This window comes from Urocampus carinirostris, chromosome 4 (genome assembly GCF_059441175.1).
Source record: "Urocampus carinirostris isolate Australia breed hairy pipefish chromosome 4, RoL_Ucar_1.0, whole genome shotgun sequence".
In the NCBI taxonomy this organism is placed as follows: Eukaryota; Metazoa; Chordata; class Actinopteri; order Syngnathiformes; family Syngnathidae; genus Urocampus; species Urocampus carinirostris.
Window position 1 is genome coordinate 11,046,343 of NC_142352.1, and position 19,221 is coordinate 11,065,563.

The following is a 19,221-nucleotide window of genomic DNA, read 5'->3' on the forward strand; positions in this document are numbered from 1 at the left end:
TTCGACCAAAAATTTTGAGAAATTCTTGCTTCGCTGTTGGGTCAAAAATTCGGAGTTTGAACGCCGGTAATGCGTGAGTGCGTACGCTAGAGTGCGATGCTGAGCGGCGTACGGGTGTAGATCGTGTAGATCGCCCCCAACCCTCGTGACCAACTGCTATCACGTGCGCACTTGCCTCTTTTTGCTTTCGCTTTTAATATCGGTGAACGGAGTGTTTTAGCCCCCTAACTATGCCTTTTTTTTTTTAACACCTTTGTGTTAGCGTAATCTTTCGTGCGGAAGATTACGATAACGCGAACGTACGATTAGCCTGGGTTAGCTCTATGATTACGTTGAACATTCAGGTAAACATTCAGGGTGTTGGAACTGAGCTCAAAATTCAGGGTGTTGGAACGGAGCCCCCTTTCCAATAAAGCGGTAGCCACTTGTGGTGCTAAACGACCTGTAAACGACCTGATTTTTTTATTTTTACAACGTTCATGTTAGCATAATCTTTCGTACGGAAGATTACGATAACGCGAACGTACGATTAGCCTGGGTTAGCTTCATGTTTACGTTAAACATTCATGGTAAACATTCAGGGTGTTGGAACGGATTAAAAAGTTTACATCATTTTTAATGGGAAAAATTTTTTCGGTGATCGAACAAATCGCTTCTCGAACAGGGTTCTGGAACGGATTATGGTCAAGAACCGAGGTTCCACTGTATACAGTATTTATATATATTAAGTGTTGCCTTCCTTATAAGGCTTATATCAAGCTTTTTGTTTTTGCGGCTCCAAAAAGTATTTTTTTTTGGTCCAATATGGCTCCTTGAACATTTCGGGTTGCCAACCTCTGGTTCACACGCTATGTTTGTTGAGCAATGTTTGCGCTCTTTGGCCCACAGCGTAATACAGGTGACGGGTCTTGGAAGTTCTTGTTGGGACAGTGCATGCCTTCTGGTATTGTCTGAAGAAGACACGTGCCAAAAAAAGTGGAAGTGTTTACCCAACCCATGTGGTGTCATCCACTTTCTAGCCACGTGACCATTTAAAACCTGTTTCCTATCATGAGTTCATATATACTTTGCTGGATCATCTTTCAACACAAATCCACTTTTAATGGCGCCTTGAGTTAATGTTGTGATCTGTTTGATCTCTGGTTTTGTCAGCCGGGGTGTGTTGGTGTGTTTAGTACGAAGATAAGAGGAGGAGGGGAATTCAGGAGGGAGTGGCTCAGGTATACTGGATATTCTCGCTGGGTTTGAAGGTGCTAGTGAGGGGTGGAGGAAGGATTCCAATGAGCCGGCATGGCAACGTAACGCTTATAAGACAGCAGACACACCCGGCTGACAGTTTCACTCAGCTCACTTTTTGGCAGTAAGCATGCTCAGTCTCTTGAAATTGCCGAGGCTCGTCACTATCAATCAAGTGCCCGAAGTAAGTTTGTCGTCTTTTTCGTTGAAAATAGCTTGGTGAGGGATCTATGGTCTTCTGTCATCACTTCGAAGAAACTAAAAAACATCAATGATTCAGGGAATATGGGCTTCAAATTTAGGGAATGGAGGATGAGGCTCACTTGAAATTGAAAGAGATTTAAGACTTCCAATCGAACATGATTAGCTTTACTATAGTAAAGGTGAAAATTTTATTTGCTTGTTTGTAATCATATTTATTTTTACCTTTATGTAAAACAGATATAGAGCATCACCCGCGTTAAGATGCAAAGCATTTTTGAGTAGCACAGGTAGGTCATTCACCTCGAGAATGACCTAACTGACTGTGTCTCAAAGATTGTGATTCTAGCCAAATTTGTCCTGGCCTGAGAGAGTAGAATGTCTCTCAGGGAAAGTTGCTGAGTCAGCAAAACCAATAATGCCAAGTCAGTTTTTTGGGGTCACTTTTCACATCTGTTGTTCCCTACCTGTAAAAAATGGTGTTGATATTCAATGTTGTTCTGCCTGGAAGAGTTGAATGTTGTTCCAGGAAGACCAAAAGTGGGATATCAGCTTTTTGGGGCAGTTTTCACATCTATGGCAACCTATCTGACTGCCAGTAAAAGATGGTGTTGATATTCAATGGTATTTTGAATTGGGGTAGTGGAATGTCTTTCTGAGATAAAATGCTAAATATTGCCTGAATCATAACGAAACCCCTTCCTGCTTTTCTTGGGTGGACAGACAGATAGACAGATTTATACAGTTCGATCCCAAATGAAAACGTTATCACTACCCTCTATAATTGTCCATCATCAAATTTTGTGTTGTCTTGTTGAGGATTTCCACGAGCACAGCATTATCTCCGGATACCGCATTCCGCACAGCTCAGCCACAGACTGTGTGTTGAGCCTCTTTCAGCTGACCAATGAGACACTTAACATCTGGACTCACTTTCTACCCACCTGGTAAGCACCAGCAACATCTTTTGGGCATGTACTTATGTCATTCACATTTTTACTTATAAACCACCATGCCGCATCATTTACACAGTTTTGTCTTTGGTTTGTTTACATGATATACCTTGTGAATTATATTTGGTCTTTTTATTTTGTGCTGCTAAATGTTAAATGTTATTCTTGGCACTCAATATGCACTATTCTTCTTCATTGCATTTATACTATTATAATTAGATATATAGATAGATACTTCATTCATCCCCGCAGGGAAATTCACATTTCCAGCAGCATCCCTTCGCTGAGAACAATACAATAATAAAGGAATACAATATACAAATACCCAATGTGACGTGCTAATACCCACTGTAGCGTGTTGTATAGAGTAATTAAATAGTGCTACATAAAATACACACTGCAAAAAAAGTACGGTAATATGCAATGTAGGTGGTGTGGTTTAATGTGGGCCTTTACTCCGCCGGGTGGGGTTAAAGAGCCTCATGGCACGAGTAAGAAAAGATCTCTTCAGTCTGAAAATAACTAGTACTACGTAGTAATTATTATTATTTTTGCTTATTTGTCCTGATACTTTTTTGTCTTTAAAGTCTTTATATTACATGTTTTAGTGCCATTTCTAATCATGTTGCATACAATGTTTCACAACGTTGATCTTAATGACAATAAAGAAAATTGTAATTCCAATTCTAATTCTAGTAATCTGTACCAAAAGATATAGGTTTGCCAAATGGACTAAACAACTTGTTGTCATTTGATCTGACTCCAGGACCCACCATTCCACCCTTATGACAAGCTGTGACCAAAATCAAGGGAATAAAAATAACTTGTCGAATGTACGGTCCAAATCGTCCCTAGGTGTGAATGAGCGAACGAGTTGTCTGTCCCTGTGTGCCCTGCGATTGGCTGGCAACCAGTTCAGGGTGTCCCCTGCCCACTGCCCGGAGATGGCTGGGATGGGCTCCAGCCCCCCCGCGACCCTAATGAGGATAAGCGGTACGGCTGATGAGATGAGATGAGATGTATCAAATAAAAGGACTGTGCAGTTCGAAGCAGATATAGTAGATTGTATTCACCTTTTCAAAAACAAATGACTAGCTAAACCAAAATGACTTCAAGCACCATTCACATTTAGGATAAAATAGCCACATACTGAAAGAAATTCGTACAGAAAATACTATTTAAACTCATACCTAAACACCAAAATCATATAATCATGTAGATAATAAAGGTTAATAAGATGGTTAAAAAGCTTAAAATATAACATTTTAAACTACTTACTGTACGCTTTAGCAGTGCTTCAATAGCTAAAACTGGTACACCGTTTTTTGTATTTCGCAATCGTTTCCTTCTTCAACTCGATGGTTGATATCACTGTTTTTCACTTTTCCTTCCATTTTTCAGTAACTTTCTTGGCGCTCATAGAAAAATATGAAATTAAATCAAATAATTCACAATAAAACGAGATGTGTTCCCTCTCAAACACTAACGTTGCAGCGCCAATTGACTGAACAGGAAGAAGAGATTGTACAGGGCATTACCACCATCCACTGTTGACATTCCGATGATTATTTAATTATGCCGTTAATAATATTAAAATACTGGTACTGTACTTTCCAGCAAACCTCAATGGCAAGCACCATTTTCATATTTCACAATGGTTTCCTTCTTCGAGTCGATCGTTGTTGTGTCTGTTTTCCACTTTTTCTTTCAGCTATCACTAACTTTCTTGGGACCCTTTTTTAGGGGCAGAAAAGGAAATAAAACCAACAAAATCACATTAAAATGAGATCTTGTCCCTCTCAAACACGCCAGTTGACTGGCGTCATTATCGCCATCTACTGCTAAGGAGTGTTACTTCTTCTTAGCATTATTTTGCCAAGGCAAAGGCCCGCAACCCATTAAAAACAAGTACGCGATTCACTTTTGGGTCCGGACCCACCAGTTGAGGAATACTGGACTAAAGGTTACGTTTACAAGCTTAAAGGGACAGTGTGTAATATTTATAAGTCAAACAAAAGGTAGGTCTACATAAAAAATGAGCAACAAGCCATAGGTCAGAGTGATTGAATGTTGAGTTTAGTGAACCTAATTGAACCTACTGATGATTAACAAATATATTCCAATAAGATCCGATAAATAAAGCAATATTTTCTTCATGGCTCTATTCATAATCGTTCATTTTCAACAGACAAACAAGACAAACTGCATTGATATATAGATCTCCATTAGATGAACATTAAATAAAGAAAGCCGGTTGAAAGAAACCATCAGGAGCCTCTATTTTATATTTTAGCAAAAGTAAAGAAATTAATATATATTTTTTTCTTCATTCACTAAATTACTATAGAATAAAGTGCAAGGGGGTGAAAACCAATATAGAACAATTCCCGGTGTATGTTACAATAATGAATAGAGATCTTCTCAGAGGCCGAAGAAAACCTTATTTCGGGCTGGATGTGGCCCGTGAGCCATATCTTTGACATGTGGTTTAGATGCACGAGTAATTTTTCTTTAGATTTTTTTAAATGTATTTGTCGAATCACTTCACAGACATTGCCCTATTTACGAACAATTGTTTCGTAAGTTGAATTTGTTCGTAAGTTGCTTCAGTGCTATGTTTTGTGTGTTTAAGGTTTATATAAGTACGTTTAAGGCTTGTATAAGTAACCTGTATCATTTTGGACTAAAAAATGAACATTTCATAAAATAATATGCTCTATAGATAAATGAAGTTGAGTTTAACTTACTTTTGGAAGATGCGCTTGAAAAGGTCCTCCTCTGTGGTAAAAAGTGGCCGAAAAAAACGCTCCGACCATTTTCTCAACCGCATCAAGCTTTCTTATTCCACTTTAATTTCAAAAGAAACGGCGCTCCTCTACCTTACACTTTACACCAACCATAGTGAATGGATGCACAAGATATTAAACAATAAAAATTTCAAACCTCTTTGCGCGCTGAAAGAGGAAGACGGATTTCTTCTTGGGGGTGGATGGTGGGTGAGCTCTCACAGCACCACATGCTAATAGCGGCGGAAAGAAGCAGTACAGTACGGTGCACAATACAAAATCTAACTTTACAGCAATGTCCAAGTATTTTTCAACATCCCGCAAAAGATGTTCGCATCTCCCGTTTTTCGTAACTCAAATGTTCGTATTTCTGCAGTACTTTTGTTGTATTTCGAAAGTACATTTTTGTTGTATATCTGTAGTATTTTCTTAGTATTTTTGTATTACAATAGTTTTATAATTATTGTATTATTGTAGTATTACTGTAGTATTATTTTTTTAGTATTTTTGTACTATCTCTGTTGTTTTTTGTAGTATTTCCATATAAGAATGTTTTTGTATATCCGTTGTATTTTTGTAAACTGTTTGTAGTATTTCCATAGTAGTATTTTTGGAGTAAATAATTATGTAGTAGTATTTTGTAACATAGTGTTACTGTACTAATATTTTTGTCGCAATTCTATCCTGTTTTTTTTTATTTTCTGAATGAAAGCACTATATTTAGTTTTGCAGTTATTGTGTAGTATTTTTGAGTAGATACACAAAGTGACAATGTGGACAATGTTGGCACCCAAAAAGTTACCCACTCTTGGGGGCCCCCTAGCGGTTGCGGGGCCCTAAACAGCTGCTTAGCTCGCCTATGCCTTGGGCCAGCTCTGCACACTGCTGAGTTATACTTAAACAAAATACACTATAAGGGTTATAGCAGTGAGCAGGCTATAACATCAGGTACAATTACCTAGCTGGGCTTACTAAAACTGGAAAAGTACTGCACAATATTGTCTTTAATCTTATTTTTAATGTTCTATCTAAACAAATGAAGTCCCTTCACACATTTTCCCCATTCTCTCTAATTGCACTCCTGTAGTGCATCGATATCAGGTGTCAAACCCTGAGAAATTTAAACATTTGACATACTTACTATCATAAAAATGACTTTACACAACTTCCTCCAATGGTTCCTTGTTGCAGGTACTTCCTATGGAAACTGGTCAGCGTGTTTCTGATCCAAACTGCATGGCAGGAACCCTTCACTTGGCCCCTGGTGGTCTTAATAACCACCAGCTGCATCTATCCACTGGCATCCAGCTTTGCTCACACCTTTAACAGCATGTCCCCAAGAGTGCGACACTTGTGCTTTTATTTTGACTACGGGGCGCTCAGTCTCTACAGCCTGGGTGAGTGTTATATTCACATGACTACAAAAAGTTCATAGACCAATCAATCATTCCCTCAGTTATCGCTGTTAATGAGGACCAGAACCCCTTACGAACTGTGAAAATGCGCGAAGTAGGGAGGCTCCTTCATAAAGAACCCCAGGGGTCAATCTTTCTCTAGATCACGTTTTTACGGATTAAGAATATACAACTTTAACAAAATAACAACTCTAGATCTACAGATAAAAACACAAAACGCAGAATGCAAGTCAAAATGGTGGTCTGTATTGTCATAAGACAAAAGTACAATGAAATTGGAGAGTTTCACCTTTCAGTGCACGGAAGCGATTTAGAGAGCGGCTGGCTAGCTGCACACTAGCTTCGAGGATACCTTGGATGAGCCAGGTCTCTATGATGATTAAAATACAAGAATCATGAATGTAGCACACGGTCATCCGTTTCGTGGGTAATGGATATGGCGTTGGTGAGATATAGGATCGGCAGGGGTAGCTTTGTTACATAGCCGAGTTGTAGCAGTAAACCAGACACGCTGCCTCGCTCTTGCCTTCTCATCCGATGCCGCCTCAGTCCGTTCCCGATAATTCAGTGAGCACCCACTGGTGATCACCATTTCTTTGTGACTTTTAGACTTTCCACAGAGCCCAATTTATCTAACGAATGTATTTTCAATTTAACGAGCTGCTAAAAGCTACCTGTCGCCGTGCTTGGCAGTTTGTTTTGGCGGACACATTGACTTGTGCAACCACCCTGCTGTTTAATTAACCGCATACACCAACCTATCACCGTCGCACACACAGACAGTCACGCCCACCCAACACACACACACAACATGCCTCCATGAGAACATTTGCTATGTGCTGTCGGTTCAGAACACAATGCATTATACGTTGATATCAATGACAATTAAAGCAAACCAGCAATAATTACTGATTACTTTATTGCAATTATTCAAAAAGTTGATGTGATGCAGTGCAGTTTAGGGGCACTGTTGCCAACCTTTTCAACAGGGCTCTGAACGGCATGCCCTTAACATCTAGTGACAGTGCATTTTCTACTCACTAGTGGTGGGCAGATTAAACCAAATATCAATTTTATCAATAGTAACCCAATACTCGGATCGGATTTTTCAAAGATTTATATTTCACATTTCCACCAATTTCCTAAACACTCCGCCTCTAAATGAAAATAGCGGAGTTCATCTTTGTCTCTGAGTTTATGCCTGTGTTACAAACAGGCACACTTTTAGCACCCCTCCTTACCTGGTCTGCTGCTGCATCTTGCCTGACAGGCATAATGGAGGTCCAAATCTGTGAAAATCTGTGCAAGATGGTGGTCTGATCTCAACTCCTTACTTTTATTCTTGGGTGGACAGATACACAAATAAACAATCAAACACATAGACAAGCAGAAAAACAGAAAGACACACGGACACAGAGACACACACAGAATGCTGAGTCACCAAAACCAAAACTGCTGAGTCAGATTTTTTGGGGGTGTTTTTCAAATCAAGGGTAAGCTACCTGGATGCCTGTAAAAGATGGTGGTCATATCTCAATTCTTTACCACTTCTCTTAGGTGGATAGACACATATACATATAAACAGACAGACGGACAAACGGACAAATGTAGATCCAAAACGAAAACCACCCTTGCTTTGCTCGCGGGTGATGACAATTTCACTATTTTTCAAATATACGTAATACTTTTTTTTTTTCTTTTAATTGCTGGACGTTACCCATGGATTTCCGTTCTTCTCATTTCTAATTTTTAGTTCCTCATTATAAATCAGTATTGATCCCTTGAGGCTATGCCCAGGAATCAGCCCAATACTGACACCTGGTATCGTCTCTCACTCATATATCATTAAGCAAACTATCATTACCACTTTTTACTGAAACTGTTGCAATTTGAGTTTACAAACTAAACTTGCTGTGTTTCAGGTTCTGCTGTTGCATACTCAGCGTACGTGTTCCCAGACAAGTGGGTGAAGAGTGTCTTTCACCAGTGCTTCATCCCAATTGCTCTGTTCAACTCCGTCCTGTGCACCGGCCTGGCCTGCTACTCCAGGTACGGTAAGAAATGTGCCGCACATCTTGCAGATATTTCTTGAGCGGTGACCACGTGAGGGACGGCTCGGGGCCCCTCAATACCGCTTGAGACCGCTTGCAGTCAGCATCAGCATGTCTCAGTTAGCATGTGCGCTTCTCACCATGAAGACCGCATCTTGTGCTTTTGTGTTGTATTTTGACTGCAACTGCTCGCCCGTGCAAGCACCCTCTCCCTTTATTTATCAAAAAAATAATAATCATAGAAATAATTGGTGCAGTTTTGTGAGGCTGCTTAGGTGTTTGCTTAATGGCAAGCGCAGTTGCGTGCTTAGCAACCTCCAATTATTTTTCAAGGTTACATTGTTCATTTATCTTAAACAATATTTTGTAATTTTAGTTACATTGTTTTTATTTTTTATTAGCATATTTGATATTGGAGTAGGGCGGCATGGCGACTGGGTGGTTAGCGCGCAACCCCACGGTGCAGAGGTTCAGGGTTCAAGTCCAGCTACTGCAACCTCATGGAGTTTGCATGTTCTCCCTGTGCCTGCGTGGGTTTCCTCCGGGCACTTCGGTTTGCTCCCACATTCCAAAAACATGCATTTGAATTGGCCAATGCAAATTGTCCATAGGTGTGAATGAGCGAGTTGTCTGTCTTTGTGTGCCCTGCGACTGGCTGGCAACCAGTTCAGGGTGTCCCCTGCCCACTGCCCGAAGTTCTGCTGAGATGGGCTCCAGCAACCCCACGACCCTACTGAGGATAAGCGATGCATGGATATTGGAGTAATCAAAAGTAATGAAAGTAATAAAATTACAATACTGCAGTATTATAGTATTCGGATTTTGTTACTGATTACATTTTTGAACAGGTAACTAGTAACTGTATCAGATTACATTTTTAAAGTAAACCTCTCAACCTTGTTAATAAGTGTCAGAAATAGCACGCAAACACTAACTTAAGTGCAAATCATTAACGATGCAACATTCTTTATCTGCTATATTTTAAAGAAAATGTTCACCTGAATTTGAGAACTTAAAGTCTATCAAAGAAAGGATCTGAAGCTCTTTTGTACTTCTGCAAAGACACCCAGGTGCTATTTTGTAATTTTGTGGTTCTTAATCCAGCTGCTAACCAATAATTTCCAGTATCTATGAATAAAAAGCGTAATTCAGTAGCAAATGTTGTGATTAAAAGCGGCTTCTACCACTAAATGTATTGTCTTACACAGGGCGTCTGTGAAAATAACATCGGGATGGATGTTCCCTCAAATTTTCCAGTTGATAATTCGTAGTCAGCAAAAAGAGCTACTGGGGGTGGTTTGCTTTGGAAGTGGCGTCTGGCTTTGGCGACATCCAGTAACGATATTTAAAACTGCACATAATTTGTCGTGATGTGGATCGTTTTTCTCTTGTGCTTCTCTCAGCATTGTCTCGCGGAAAATAACCCTCCCAGCCCTGGGTTCGCATCACCTTCCCCGCTCCTATGCTTTAAAGTAATCATCTTATTATAACTATATTATTATTTTCAATTACTATTTGAATGCTTTTTCAGTGAACAGAAGATTGTGTTTTATAGCTATTTAGGGTTAACTTCGATGATTTCGAGAGGCCCCGAACATATTAGTTTTCAGTTATTTTTTTTCGGAGGAAAATTAATTTAAGATACGAGAAATTTTAGATATAGTACGAGCTTGATCAGGGAACACATTTTTTTTGAATTGAGAGGGACCAATGTGTAATGTAATTATTCAATTTCGAGATATGCGTCATGTTTTCTGGGTAGCTTTCAAAGGCAACATGGTGGATGTAAAAAAGTTACGGAGTTAAGTTGTGGATGATGTCATCATGAAGTAACTACCTTATTGTTTTTCTTCTATATGGCAGGCTTGGATCACCGTTTCCTTGTCACAATCACAACTTGGTGAAGAGGTAAACGTTTTTCACTTACCTTACTACTATACAAAAACATAGTTTTTGCATGAACAGAGGGGACGCGGCCCCACCAATATCGAGCAATCATTGTTTCGTCCCCACCAACATTATCTGATTATTTGTGATGTGGGCCTTGGATTTTTAATTCGGGCCTTCAGCTCCAGTTTGAATTCGAATGTGTTGTTTGTGAAAGAAATGACAGGAGCTCTTGGAAGTGAAATTTACTATTTTATTTGTGAGGACTTGGGTGAGGGAGAGGTGATTTTTAGACGACCTTGGCCCCCACCTCACATCGGGATCTCTGGGTCTGACAGCGCAGGGAGCTGCCGCCGAGCGTGGTCCATTCAAGAAGGGTCAGGGGCTGCCACGATGGGTTCTGTGCCATGGGGATTTGCGACACGTAAAGCCTGTCTTTGGCAACGAACTCTAAGTTAAACAAGACTGTTTAAACAGGATTGATGGACAAAAAGGGTCAGCAAGAGAGAAGCTCGGCGCGGCCAAAATTTCAGATTGGCATGGACTCTGGCTTAAAATCTTACTTCTGGCCTCATAGTGGTAGACAAAACATTTTCGGACTTGCAAAAGGCTTATTAGCTTAGGAGTTGTCTGATCTCTTGCTTTTAAATCAACACAATATATTTCCTTGTGAAGTTCGGTAACTTCAAGTGTACCGACTGCTGCCATGATCGCTTTGGTGGATTACGGCCCCCTAGCCAATTATAGTTTGTAATACCAGTGAGGTATCCCTACGCCCGCTAGCAGGCGCTTAGATGCCAACTCGTAATCTTATTGGCTAAACCAACAGCTTTCTTGACGACTAATGTTAAGGCACACGGCCTTCAAGATAGTTTGTGAAGGCCTCTGGATATAATTTTGAGCCTAGAAACAATTAACGGCTGAAATATTGGTTGGTTAAATGCTTAAACAGAAGAAATGAAAGGAAGCTGACAGAATATTTGGAGTTATTTTGATTAGCATTGGACAAAATACAGTTAACTGTACAAAAGAAAGGCTTTTTTAGGCCAGCAGAGAAAGTCTTGCACCAAAGCCAAGAACAAACCTACCACCTTGTTACCATAGATCCTAAAAAAAACAACACAAACCACCCCCAATACCCTCGATTGTCATTCACCTGTAGATAATCTTTTGTTATCATCACCAAGGAGGACAACCCCAAACAATGACTAATTCTATTTGTGGTTTCATCAAGTGCTTTAAAAAATAACGATTAAATTAAGTCCGATTTTGCAGCGTCCCATTTGAATTCATCAAAATATGTAATAATAAAAAAGCTTGTATAGGAGAGTCAAAATCACACACTATTGTTTTAGGATTCACACCCCAAGCATGTTCATTTTTCACAACATTTTGACAACAAGTGGACATTTCCCTAGTAATTGTATTTCCTTAATAATAAGGCTTTGTTATTACATTGAACAATTGCACATATTTCTTTTTATGTTTTTCAGATGCCCCGAGAGTCCAAGGTTCAGTAAAGGTCTCCGTCTTGTGGCTTTTGCCTACCCTTACCTGTTTGACAGCATTCCTCTCTTTTACAGGGTAGGGCCATACTTAAATTGAACACGTGTGTGACAGAGAAAGCGAAAACAAAAAAAATGTGCAAATCTTTACGCGTGGTCTCTTGGTACGATATATGAAGTTCCTCAATTTGATTACATTAACTGCAATGCCTTCTCTTGCAGCTGTTCCTATGTGAAGGGGAAGGCTGTGCGGACAACGAGGCCAATGTCTTCCACTACACTCACATCGCTTTGGCCTTCCTCACCGGCTTCCTGTTTGCCACACATTTACCAGAGCGCCTGGCGCCTGGCAGCTTTGACTACATAGGTGAGGCCCTTTTGAATTTGAGCTGCATTGTCACCTGACAATCGGGTCAGACAACATTGAAGGTTGCTGTCTGACATTTACAAGAATTTTTTTGCGCAAATTGAGTCGTTGTGCTGAATTATTCAACCCTCTAGGCTTTTTTTTTCATAAATGAAATAATAAAAGCTGATACAATAAAAGCAAATCAGACTGATAGGATGGCCCAAGATCGTTCAGACATTTAAACACTACTAAAAGCACCTTCAAACCTTAAAACCTTTTGAAGTAAGTGATTAGATGAAGCCACTTTTCCCCCAAAAATGCGTGGAATTCAATTCAATACTAAGTGTCCCTTACAAATTCACACATTCCCTAGGTGTGACTCATTCACGAGTGATTTGTCTGTCCCTGTGTGCCCTGTCTCCTGCCCACTGCCCGAAGATAGCTGGGATGGGCTCCATCACCTCGGCGAACATCAAGATTACTTTTAGAGTTATGATTTGAGAGTACAGAAATTAGTTGTTAAAAAAAAGTTTATAAATTAGAGTACTTGTTGAACAAATACCGTAAATTCCGGACTATTGAGTGCACCTGATTATAAGCCGCACCCACCACATTTTAAGAGGAAAACCGATTTCGTACATACACAAGCCGCACCTGTATATAAGCCGCATGCGCCCACATTTAAACATGTAACACAAACACAAAAGTAACCCAATTCCGACTTCAAGTCCCGCGATTGAAACTAAATGTCCTTCATTCAAGTCCACAGTCCAAAAATCACAGCCGGCATAATGAATGGAAAATGATACCGGTACTTAAGGTTTGATGCAGACATGCAGAGTCCAGGTCCCGTTGAAAGTAATCCAAGGAAAAAAGTGTATATTTCCAAAGTTAAGGGTGGGAAAAATATATCAGATGAACACATTTACTCACGCAACTCCTTTTTCTTTAACCAACTTTTTACCCCCCCTTTTTTCCTTGTCTGTCCCTCACCTTTAGCAGTCCCCACTTAAACTCGGCACCCCGCGTTTGTTCCACCCCTCATTTTTCGTTCATCCGTGCAAAACATATCAGAATAAGTGTCTAAAATAAATACAAATAAATACATTACAAAAATATACAGTTGCAAATACATATTCTACATGGGTTACACATATTTACAAAGAAAGACGGTACACCGAGAGAGTTTTCAAAGCTTTAATAATAATAATAATATAACTTTCATCCCAAACGGTGCCTGTGACAGGGCAGTTAATGGTACCAACACTCGAGCGCCACTAGCGCCTGTTAGAAAAATTACATAAATTGGCTGCATCACTGAATAAGCCGCAGGGGTTGAAAGTTAGGGGAAAAAGTAGCGGCTTATAGTCCGGAATTTACGGTACTTGAGCCTGTGATTTTTTTATTGAGTAATAAATAAATAAAATAAATAAATAAAGGTTTCTACTTTGCAGGGGTTACCTCCTACTGGACTTATTTGGAACGCAACTCCCGCAAAAACAAAACAAAAACAAGGGATTAGTGAATATCTATATGGAGAAAAAAAATAATTAATCAACAACTTCCTCTGCAGGTCACAGTCATCAACTCTTCCATGTCTTTGGTATACTTGGCACTCACTTCCAGATGATGGCCGTTGAGCAAGACATGGCATTGAGACGTTCGGGGCTTCTCAATGACTCCCTAACTTTGAACTTTTACAACTCGTTTGGTCCAATACTAACTTGTCTATTTGTCAACCTCATCATCCTCCTCATCTTTAGCCTACCTCTTCTCTCTGTACCAATTTGCCAGCAAATGAAATGTAAGAAACAGGTGAAGACGCACTAATTTCTGGCTTGTGCTATGCAGACTACGTCAAAGCACAGAACTCCAAAGCTGGTGTTTGGGTATACCAACATAACCTAAGATTATAGAGTCTGGGATTCCACGGTCCTGGCCCTTAAAGTCGTTCAGATTTTACATGCCTTTTTTATAAGATCCGGTGTTCTACTGAAACCTCCTACCCTCTCGAGGCTTACTACTGAAGGCTGACATGACTGTAGCAATTTTGTTTTCTTTATAGTCAAGTAAAACCAGCAACACTGAATATCACTTTTGCAGAAAGAACTTTTACTGATGATATAAAACGAGGGTTGTGATGTATTTGTACACCGCGTGATTACCATAGTCAACAAACACCATGCTAGAAAGCTAACACAGAAAAACACACCAGGCTTAAAAGCTATGACAGAAAACAGTATTTAAAGAAAGCGAAATAAAAACAACAATTGGAAGTACTACTCACCTCTTTTAAAGGCACAAATCGCCATCAGTGTTGTCTGTGGGCCAGTGGCGTGCCGTGGTATTTATACTTTGGCCTTCATTCCAGTCTGAATTAGTCATAAGTTGTTTAGGAGCTAATCAGCTTAATGAGACAGCCCTTGAAAGTGAAATTTCCTATTTTATTTGTGAGGACTCAGGTGGAGTAGAAATGATTTAGGTTGACCTGGCCACTAACGCGTGCCCAGTTCTCAGGGTCCGACAGCGCCACTCTTGCGCAATCACTCTCGTGCAATCACTCTTGCACAGTCGAGCCGGCGGGGGAGGAAGCAAAAGCCTTTCTTTTGTAACGAAATCTGAGTTAAATCCAAATCCAAGTTACTAAACCGTTTAAACAGAACAATAGCGGGTGGATAATAATAAAATAAGTCAGCCAGAGAGCAGCTCAGCCCTACCAGAACGTTACGATTGACACTCTTGACCGGTCTGGAATCCGGATCGGGTTGGGCTTGGGCCTAAGATCTTACCTGTAGGCTGCAAAAGGCTTACTCGCTTTGGAGTTGTCCGACCTTTCGCTCGTAAATCAATAGAACACTGTATTTCCTTGTTCAGCAACGGGGGCGCAATCTCTTTGGTGCATTACTGCAACCCTAATTGATGTTTTCTTACGCCTGCAAGAAGGCCTGAATGTCACCACAACGAAATCTGACTGGCTTAACCAGCTGTTTCATTGTTACTTGTTAAGTCTCACAAGAGCCCGCAGGTCTGCTTCTGCAAGGATTTCTGACTCTGGCAACAAGCAGAGGTGGGAAGAGTAGCCAAAGGTTTTACTCAAGTACTGTTACTTTATAATAATATCACTCAAGTAGAAGTAAAAGTAGTCACCCAAACACTTCCTTGAGTAAAAGGAAAAAATTACTTTGTGAAAAAATGACTCAAGTACTGAGTTACTTTAGCAACGTCGTATTTCTAAAAAAAAAAAAAAAAATCATATCAATTTATCAAAGTCCATCCCATCAACAAAAAAATACAATTAAATTAAAAGTATATTGAAATAATAAAAGTAAACTCAAGTGCTTCAATAAACGATAAAATAAAAATAGTATGAATCAAATAAATTAAGCACATGTAGCACCAAGTAGCACAATTAAAGCCCCAAAACTTAACAGGCTTTGCAAGCAGAACAACAAGCTAGGCCATGAAGTCAGACAAAGGAGACATTTCATATTGTAGCTGGTGTTTCGCACCCTTTTTAAGAGGAACATGCTTTTGATGTGAGGCCAGGAGTGCTACTTCTCTTCTGTGTTTTTCAATCTGTTCAATCCGTAAACAACTTTCCCCCGCTAAGGTTGAATATGCTTATGTGACGAGGCTGCTACGTTTGATTGGTTAAACATGGTAGAGCCTGGCGGAGTTCAAAATAACAAAATAAATGCGCCTTAGCGGAGACAGACAGACGCATACTTACGTGGAGGGGATTTATTAAGTAAGGAAGTAACGACTTTAATTTTGCCCAATGTAGAGGAGTAAATGTACATTTTTATTCTTCACAAATGTATTCCAGGAAAAGTAGAAGTGTATGGATTTAGAAATACTCCTAGATGTACTCCAATGAATGTACTCTTTTACTACCCACCTCTGGCAACAAATAATGGTTGAAATGTGATTTGAACGCACACATGTGGAAGCAGCGCAACCAGGGAGAAGCAATGAAAGGAAGCTGACGGACTATTTAGAATTATTTAATAAGTATTGATGGAGAAAAAAATTAAATAACATCAAATGATTCCGATATTTCTAAGGCCCGCAGGGAAGGCTTTGCAGGCCCTCACGGCCCATCATTGGCGTGCACAAGCTTACTAGCGTTGGTAGGACGTCTCGAGGGGTAGGAGGGAATTCCGGAAAACCGGATCATTATCATTCTTCTGTAGAGTTTGCATGTTAGTGGATTATTTGAATCAGGTGCTGGAAGATGCAAATATATAAAACCAGCATGATTATTGGCCTCAAGCACAATCATTTACTATGCAACATTTTTTTTGGAAGATGTGAGCTTCTTGTGTTAACGAAAAGTTTCCATCTGCACTGAATAAGTAATAGAAACCCTTGAGATGACTATGACTGTTGCTCTCTCCTCTTTACTGCTGTGATATGGGATGCAAATGAATGATCTGTAAATGTTACTTAAACCAAATAGAAGTATCTAGATATGGATTAATAAGAATTGTGTAACAATGTTTTGAAAGCTATTGTACCCACTATTTTACCTTTTTTATGTGAGTGAACATTTTAAAATGGCTGCTGTTTTATGTATTTATTATGTTTTGGAATGCTTTTGTGTGTGTATGATTAATGTGACAAGTGTGTATTGCATTATTTGGTGTGTATGTGCGATTGCACATGCGATCAGCAAAGATTCACTGAAGTCTCAAAAATAAATTGCTTTTTATCCACTTCAACAATCAGTTTGTTTATTATATTAGGTTGTATACAGACGCTGCCCCTAGTTACGAACGAGATAGTTTCCGGACGATCGTTTGTAAGTTGAATTTGTTCGTAAGTTGCTTCAGTGCTAGATTTTGTATGGAATCTAGGTTTGAGGTTTATATAAGTGTGTTTAAGGCTTGTACAAGTAACCTGTATTGTTTTGTACTTAAAAAATGAACATTTTATAAAATAATATGCTCTCAAAAGAAAAGAGAGTTGAGTTTAACTTACTTTTGGAAGATGCGCTTTAAGACGTACTCCCCCGTGGTAAAAAGTGGCCGAAAAAAAAAGCGTTCTGACCATTTTATCAACCGCATCAAGCTTTCTTATTCCACTTTCAATTAAAAAAAAAGGTTCTCACCTACACCTACCTTACACTTTACACCAACCATATTGAATGGATGTACGAGATATTAAACGATAAAAATATCAAAGTTATTAGCGCGCTGCAGATACAGTATAGAATGTTTACACAGGAACTAGGAAAAGGAAGTGGATTTTTTCTTCGGGGTGGATGCTGGGTGACTCACAGCGTCACACGCCGGTAGCGGGGGAACGAAGCACTACAGTACTGTCCTGCTCACGGAAAAAGGTGCACATAATACAAAATCTAATTTACAGCAATGTCCCGAAATTTTTCGACATCCCGGAAGAATGTTCGTACCTACCGTTTTACGTAAGACGAACAAGGTTGGGTAGGGTTACTTTAACTGGATTACTTTCAATTACTTTTGGATTACTCCAATACCTAATAGATAGATATATAGATAGATACTTTATTCATCCCCCGCAGGGAAATTCACACTTCCAGCAGTCTACCCTGTTGTTTATTAACAGATTAACATGATGCCCTAGGGGTGCTTGTAGCGGAGTGGATGACGTCACGCCAGTCCAAAAGTTCGACATCCCTGCGGCAGATGGAAAACTTTTCTTTGTGAAAATCCAGAGATACACCACCTCGTGTTAGCAAGTCCGCCTCCTCTCCGATTCCCCCCGGCTTTCGTGTCTCTGTTCAGCGGCGTTGAAGCCGGATAGCTCCGGGTAGCTCCGGGTGGCTACATGTTAGCGCCCGGAATGCTAAACGTGAGCCACGTTTCTGCAAAACACAGCAACTGCGCTCCCTGTGCGCTTCGATGTTTTCCACCAGCACTCGATGATCTTATTTGGTCGTGAGTTCGCATTTACCATGATTACGGATGGTACCGAAGACTTATAACGCCGCTAGCCGCTTCGCTAGCTCCGGCTCTTCTTCCACGATAGGCCCCTTCATCACGCCGGCACGAGAATTCTTCAGGGCAAGGAGTTGAAATTCCTTGAATACACGCATTTTTTGTGCGCTAAAACCCATGTCCCATAGGATAGAAGTAATCCATAGTGTAGTTGTCAAAACGGGAAGAAAAAACACCGAAGATAGGAGCAGACAATAAAACAATAGGGCAGCTGCTGGAAAAGGCAGCCGCTCGTGGCAGCGCCGCTTTGAAGAATATGCTAATAAAAGACAAAAGAAACTAAATGTGAATAAAATGATGACTCACAACACGTGGTAAGCTTTCTCTCCTGGCTTTGATCTCTCTCCAGCAAAACTAACATAAAATGTGCCAGAAACAAAATGAAAATAAATCCAAACAGCTTGCCAACATAAATTTTGCCGTTCCATGTATTCCGTTACTCCCCAAGCCTGCACAAAATTGAGTCATTTTATTCATATTTAGTTTCTTTTGTCTTTTATTAGCATATTTGGTATTGGAGTAATCCAAAAGTAATTGAAAGTAATCCAGTTAAAGTAACCCTACCCAACCCTGAAGACGAATGGTCGTATGCAGGGGAGCGTCTGTATTTGACATTTAGTTGACTTTTTTGATAGTTTTTTATATATAATTTTTTTGAAATATAAATACCGTAGAGCCGGGGTTTTCAAATCAGTGTACACATTTGACGTGAATATGTAAACAAACCTAAAAGTAACCCTGTGTAAAACCAGTCCTGTTGAGTGATGCAGCAGGTTCATTTGGCATTCAAAAATCCCTAATGTATTTGAACGCGTCATGACATCTGAAGGCGGAGCATCCGTCCCCCAAGCGTTTCGTTC

At 39.9% G+C, this 19,221-nt stretch overlaps 1 protein-coding gene across 2 annotated transcripts; it reads left to right on the top strand.

Moving 5' to 3' along the window:
* The first annotated feature begins 932 nt into the window (after positions 1 to 932).
* paqr5b (progestin and adipoQ receptor family member Vb) lies at positions 933 to 14,628 on the top strand. 2 transcript variants are annotated; one of them, XM_088333633.1, is made up of 8 exons: positions 933 to 1,420; positions 2,257 to 2,384; positions 6,368 to 6,573; positions 8,514 to 8,640; positions 10,506 to 10,550; positions 12,023 to 12,113; positions 12,257 to 12,401; positions 13,838 to 13,922. In XM_088333633.1, exons 1-8 carry the CDS (start codon positions 1,367 to 1,369, stop codon positions 13,903 to 13,905), a joined length of 864 nt encoding a protein of 287 aa, XP_088189759.1. In that variant the 5' UTR covers positions 933 to 1,366; the 3' UTR covers positions 13,906 to 13,922. The 2 variants fall into 2 exon arrangements, with proteins under 2 accessions (XP_088189759.1, XP_088189758.1); XM_088333632.1 differs by lacking the exon at positions 13,838 to 13,922 and adding an exon at positions 13,957 to 14,628 and having other exon boundaries at positions 944 to 1,420.
* The last annotated feature ends 4,593 nt before the right edge of the window (positions 14,629 to 19,221 follow it).